The 6,231-nt window shown below is 43.5% G+C and overlaps 1 protein-coding gene and 1 long non-coding RNA gene across 3 annotated transcripts; one reads left to right on the top strand and one right to left on the bottom strand.

The window, feature by feature from the left end:
- Positions 1 to 1,030: 1,030 nt before the first annotated feature.
- Positions 1,031 to 1,814, bottom strand: n6amt1 (N-6 adenine-specific DNA methyltransferase 1). The gene is made up of 4 exons (XM_034678235.1): positions 1,783 to 1,814; positions 1,649 to 1,735; positions 1,534 to 1,613; positions 1,031 to 1,460 (listed from the first exon to the last, which is right to left on the bottom strand). The coding sequence occupies exons 1-4, from the start codon at positions 1,812 to 1,814 to the stop codon at positions 1,354 to 1,356; spliced, it is 306 nt and encodes a 101-aa protein (XP_034534126.1). The 3' UTR covers positions 1,031 to 1,353.
- A 1,451-nt stretch (positions 1,815 to 3,265) lies between these two features.
- On the top strand, positions 3,266 to 6,225 carry LOC117808380. 2 transcript variants are annotated; one of them, XR_004630278.1, is made up of 7 exons: positions 3,266 to 4,471; positions 4,555 to 4,591; positions 4,688 to 4,739; positions 4,822 to 4,872; positions 4,947 to 5,038; positions 5,145 to 5,264; positions 5,849 to 6,225. It is a non-coding gene; the product is annotated as an uncharacterized LOC117808380 (long non-coding RNA). The 2 variants fall into 2 exon arrangements; XR_004630277.1 differs by having other exon boundaries at positions 4,552 to 4,591.
- Positions 6,226 to 6,231: the final 6 nt, after the last annotated feature.

Here is a 6,231-nt window from a genome sequence, read left to right as displayed (position 1 = left end):
CAGTCACTATATGTTAAGAGTCTGGGTCTAGTTCTTTAACTGGTACAGAACATTTATGAACAAGCAATGGATTTCAGTTTGAATTCATGTGTGGAGGTGGGCCAGGCTGGATTTCAAGTTGGTTGTGGTTTGACCCCTCATGGTCTGCTTGAATGTTGGGAGGATCATTGAAAGTCTAACTACTGGAGACTGACACAGGTTTATGAATTGAAGTTAAGTATTTCCTTCAATTCCTCTGTTACTTCCCCCCCTCACTTCCTTCACTTCCTCTCCTCACTTCCTACATTTCCTTCACTCCCTTCACTTCCTTCTTTTACTTCCTCACTCCCTTTACTCCCCCCTCTCTTGCTGAAATGTGGAAATATTGTGATAGAGCCTTTGTTTCTCTGTGTTGTATTTCGAGTGTGTTTCCTGTTGGTCCTTTGCTTTAGGTGGAAAGACTTGAAGCCAGTGAAGTGGTAAGTAGGGCTGTCTTTGTTCCTCCTTTCTTCCACCTTTGTTCCTCCTTTGATCCGCCTTTCTTCCCCCTTTGATCCGTCTTTGTTCCGCCTTTCTTCCACCTTTGATCCTCCTTTGTCCCTCCCTCCTTTTTCCTTTTTCCCTCCCTCCCCCTATTTCCTTCCCCCTATTTCCCTCCTTCCCTTTTTCTTTCCCTTTTTCCTCCCCTTTTCCCTTTTTCCCTCCTTCCCTTTTCCCCCTTTTTCCCTTTTTCCTTCCCCCTATTTCACTCCCTTTTTTTTTTTAGTATTGAAGTTGTCTGCGTTCTGGACGAGACAAGAAAATCAAACTGATGCAGTCCAGTTTTTGGGATAAATTAGAGCTTTTTTATGAAGCTGAAGAGAGCTAACACCTTTTAAACTACCGAGGGGCTTAAAGAAAGTTACAACAACCTTTTTTAAGAAAGGTGTAACTTGCTTAAAGCAAGTTGCTGACCTTCAGATTCTTTCCTGTGTAGAGAAGAACACCTTTACATTCCATTCTTCAGAGAAGTTACTTAGACTAGATTTAACTTTGTGATTAGAGGTCATGTTTTCCATGTGGAGTATGTTAATAAAACTATGATGTAATAAATGTGTGTACGGCTGAAACTTTTGTCATTGTTTTCTTGGTGAATGCTAACATTGATTTATGATTCTCTTTTTGTAGAAAGATTCTGCAAAATAATTTGACATTGCTAACAAATGTTAATTTCCCACACGTTTGTTCTGCATACTTTAATGAGAAAAATATAATTTACACTGGTCATTTCAATGTTTCCCCTGCAGTGAAAAGTTCTTGCACACAGTATTGTGTAAATACAGTTCATCCCATTGTCTCTGATCCGTGAAAAGTCAAGAAGTGATAGTTCCATGTTCATCTCCCATGGAAGCGCAGCACAGACAGCCTCTCATTCCCAGCTCTTGTTGACATGAAGGACTCTCCCTTCAAACCATGTTTGTCCAGTAAGCGGTTGATCTCCTCTGATGACAAAAATGAAGTTGTTATAAAATGTTAACCACACTTTAATCATTTCACAGACGTTTTTAAACTCACCTTGATTGTTCTCAGCGATAGTGATACGGTAGAATAATCTTTCACTGGTCTGTGACCTCTCGTCCTGAATGAATCCTTCACTCAAATCAACTATAAATGAAATACTGTAGTGAGCTGTCCCACCTCTTCTGAAGGGGTGACCACATAAGGAGGGTTGAAGAGCAGAATGTCAACCATCCCATTCAGGTGCGGCAGAATAATGCTGGGACATGAATTGTGTAAAGTGAAATATGATCATAAAAGTCTCACCAGGGATGTGTTAACAGGCTGCAGGGACACATTGTTGCAGGAATCTATATGTTAAATACAAATCTAGGATACAGGAGAGCAAGACTGAACTAACTGGTGAAGGCCAGCTCAGTCCTGGACCCTGTGGAGGTGGTGGCTGACAGGAGAATTATGGCCAAGCTGTCGTCTCTGATGGACCTTTTTTTATATATATATATTCTTGTTGAAATTCTTGTACTGTACACCTTTTTGTTTGCTGCTGTAACTCCATGAATTTCCCTGTTGTGGGTCAAATAAAGGAGTAAATTATATTATCTCATCTCATCTCGTCTCATCTTAACGTATCTTAAATGGTAAATCTAAATATTCAATATAAATCAAAATGTTAAATACAAATCTAAAAGGTAAATATAAATCTAAAGGCTAAATATAAATCCAAATGTTAAATATAAATCTAAGTGTTCAATACCAATCTAACGGTTAAATATGTGTTTGTATTTTTATTTTATTGTATTACATCTCTTCATTTATTGTCTTGTTGATACATTTAAAAAAAACGGGAGGTCAACGAGAAGTCAGCTGTTGACAGCTTCCGGGTCAGCTGTTGACAGCTTCCGGTTCCTTCGTATCGTAAACGTAATCAGTCTAATTAGGCGCACCTGGCGCAGGTAATCAGAGCACGATAAGAGCAGCGTGCTGAACATGCGTCACTTTCAACGGGCTGCTGGGGAGAGCAGACGTGTGGTGGAGAGCACGGCCTGAAAGAACCCGAGGAGGCAGCCTTTGATGCTTTTTGGTGGTTTGGTGGTTTTGTGTGGTTTCAGGCTGTGTTCCTGATGGTTTTGTGTGGTTTCAGGCTGTGTTCCTGATGGTTTTGTGGTTTCAGGCTGTGCTCCTGGTGGTTTTGTGTGGTCTCAGGCTGTGTTCCTGAGGGTTTTGTGGTTTCAGGCTGTGTTCCTGGTGGTTTTGTGGTTTCAGGCTGTGTTCCTGGTGGTTTTGTGGTTTCAGGCTGTGTTCCTGGTGGTTTTATGGTTTCAGGCTGTGCTCCTGGTGGTTTTGTGGTTTCAGGCTGTGCTCCTGGTGGTTTTGTAGTTTCAGGCTGTGTTCCTGATGGTTTTGTGGTTTCAGGCTGTGTTCCTGGTGGTTTTGTGGTTTCAGGCTGTGCTCCTGGTGGTTTTGTGGTTTCAGGCTGTGCTCCTGGTGGTTTCAGGCTGTGTTCCTGGTGGTTTTGTGGTTTCAGGCTGTGTTCCTGATGGTTTTGTGTGGTCTCAGGCTGTGTTCCTGGTGGTTTTGTGGTTTCAGGCTGTGTTCCTGATGGTTTTGTGGTTTCAGGCTGTGCTCCTGGTGGTTTCAGGCTGTGCTCCTGGTGGTTTTGTGGTTTCAGGCTGTGTTCCTGATGGTTTTGTGTGGTCTCAGGCTGTGTTCCTGGTGGTTTTGTGGTTTCAGGCTGTGTTCCTGATGGTTTTGTGGTCTCAGGCTGTGTTCCTGGTGGTTTCAGGCTGTGTTCCTGGTGGTTTCAGGCTGTGTTCCTGATGGTTTTGTGGTTTCAGGCTGTGTTCCTGGTGGTTTTGTGGTTTCAGGCTGTGTTCCTGGTGGTTTTGTGGTTTCAGGCTGTGTTCCTGGTGGTTTTGTGGTTTCAGGCTGTGTTCCTGGTGGTTTTGTGGTTTCAGGCTGTGTTCCTGGTGGTTTTGTGGTTTCAGGCTGTGTTCCTGGTGGTTTTGTGGTTTCAGGCTGTGTTCCTGATGGTTTTGTGTGGTTTCAGGCTTTGCTCCTGGTGGTTTTGTGGTTTCAGGCTGTGTTCCTGATGGTTTTGTGGTTTCAGGCTGTGTTCCTGATGGTTTTGTGGTTTCAGGCTGTGTTCCTGATGGTTTTGTGTGGTCTCAGGCTGTGTTCCTGGTGGTTTTGTGGTTTCAGGCTGTGTTCCTGATGGTTTTGTGGTTTCAGGCTTTGCTCCTGGTGGTTTTGTGGTTTCAGGCTGTGTTCCTGGTGGTTTTGTGGTTTCAGGCTGTGTTCCTGATGGTTTTGTGTGGTTTCAGGCTTTGCTCCTGGTGGTTTTGTGGTTTCAGGCTGTGTTCCTGGTGGTTTTGTGGTTTCAGGCTGTGTTCCTGGTGGTTTTGTGGTTTCAGGCTGTGTTCCTGATGGTTTTGTGTGGTTTCAGGCTTTGCTCCTGGTGGTTTTGTGGTTTCAGGCTGTGTTCCTGGTGGTTTTGTGGTTTCAGGCTGTGTTCCTGGTGGTTTTGTGGTTTCAGGCTGTGTTCCTGGTGGTTTTGTGGTTTCAGGCTGTGTTCCTGATGGTTTTGTGTGGTTTCAGGCTTTGCTCCTGGTGGTTTCAGGCTGTGCTCCTGGTGGTTTCATGTGGTTTCAGGCTGTGCTTTTGGTGGTTTTGTGGTTTCAGGCTGTGCTACTGGTGGTTTTGTGGTTTCAGGCTCTGCTCCTGGTGGTTTTGTGGTTTCAGGCTGTCCTTTAAGTGGTTTTTGCTGTGTTGTGCTGATTTATGTTACTCACTGTTTGTTCGTTATTCGCCTTTTTAAATGCTTTAATTTGCTGTTTTAATCTTGATTCTAACGGTCCCTGATTGTGCCCTTTGAGAACAGGTCCCCACCCCCCCGGCCTGGCCCCTTAATCAGCTGAACCTTAATATGGAGCACCTGTGGCAAAATGGCGGCCGTGTCTAGTCTGCCTGCAGGTTGCCACATGGTCCTCACACTAAGGTAGGTAACCATTCAAATGTACTCCAAGCTTGTAGTAATTTAGCATTTATGTAAAACTAACAGTTTGATTTGTCTTTCAGTAGCCTCCTGTGTGCCTCAGAAGAACTGGTGTCTGGTTTGGTAAGGTTTGTCTTTTTCAAATTGTGTAGTTATTGTTGAGTTATCTCTGAAATGTGGAAAATACTTTAAAAGACTCTTTTTATCTCTTGTATTTAGAGTGTTTCCTGTTCCTTTGCTTGAGGTGGAAAGACTTGAGGCCAGTTAACTGGTAAGTAGGGAAACATAACTTAAGGGTTGATTGCAAAGATGGTAAAGTGTGATTTTGTTTTAATACTTTTATTTCCCCTTAGGTCTCCAGCCATGCCCTTGTCCAGTTCCAGAAGAAAGCAGATGAGCCCATGGTATGTAGATTAATTTCACATTGAAATGCCCCAAAACTTTGTGATGTGTGTTTGAGTAACTCTCAACCCCGTAGATTTCCTGCTGCCCTCCCACAACCAGCGCTGATCCTCCTGCAACCAGATGACTGCGCTACGTTGACTTCAGGAGGATTTTGCTGTTATGCTGGTTAGTTACTTGCTGTTTTCTTGCTCTTATTCCCCTGTTATATGCTTTTATTTGCTGTTTTAGTCTTGATTTTAACTGTTGCATGAATGTGCTCTTTTGAAAACAGGTCAACTCCTCCCCCTGGCCTGGCCCCTTAATCACCTGAACCTTAATATGGAGCACCTGTGGCAAAATGACTGCCATGTCTTGTCTGCCTGCAGGTTGCCACATGGTCCTCCACACTAAGGTAGGTAACAATTCAAAAGTATTCCAAGCTTGTAGTAATTTAGCATTTATGTAAAACTAACAAAGTTTAATTTGTCAGTTTTTGCTGTGCTTTGCTGGTTTATGCAGTTTCATGCTGGTTTTTGGCTGTGCTTTGCTGGTTTATGCGGTTTCATGCTGGTTTATGTGGTTTCATGCTGGTTTATGCGGTTTCATGCTGGTTTTTGGCTGTGCTTTGCTGGTTTTTCACTGTTATGCTGATTTTTTTTGGCTGTGTAATGCTGGGTTTTTTTCACTGTGTAATGCTGTTTTTTTGCTGTGTAATGCTGGGTTTTTTTCACTGTGTAATGCTGTTTTTTTTGCTGTGTAATGCTGCTTTTTTCACTGTAATGCTGCTTTTTTTCACTGTGTAATGCTGTTTTTTTTGCTGTGTAATGCTGGCTTTTTCACTGTAATGCTGTTTTTTTTTGCTGTGTTTTGCTGGTTTTTCACTGTTAAGCTGGTTTATTTTTTTCTCATTCGCTGGGTTTATGCTTGTGCTGTGTTAGTCTTGCTTTTTAACTGCTGTCCCTGAATGTGCTTTTTTTTTTTTTTTTTTTAAACCAGGTCAACTCTTCCCTTGCTGCCCTCGTCACCCACACTGCTGAGCGGTCACCAACTCGGGTTCACACCAGTCATCACTGGAGAATACCAGCCGACCGGCAGACCACCTGCCCTTCTCTTCAAGCGGCGTGCAGACTTCCTGCTTCACCAACGACGGCTCCCTCATACCAGTACACACTGAGGTCAATACCCCCCCCTGCCCACTTTCACTTCACCAGGGTTAACCTTGTCCAGTTCCAGAAGAAAGCAGATGAGCCCACGGTGTTGTAGAAAGCTTTATTTTGCATTGACATTGAAACACCACCACACAGTGTGTTTTTGAGAGACCTCTCAAACCCCAGAAACTGTCGCTGCTCGGGTGAACTCTGGCCAATGCGTTAATGCGA

Source organism: Notolabrus celidotus, chromosome 24, assembly GCF_009762535.1.
Source record: "Notolabrus celidotus isolate fNotCel1 chromosome 24, fNotCel1.pri, whole genome shotgun sequence".
Lineage (NCBI taxonomy): Eukaryota > Metazoa > Chordata > Actinopteri > Labriformes > Labridae > Notolabrus > Notolabrus celidotus.
The sequence above is the reverse complement of the archived record's forward strand: the minus strand, read 5'-3'. Positions and strand labels throughout refer to the sequence as shown.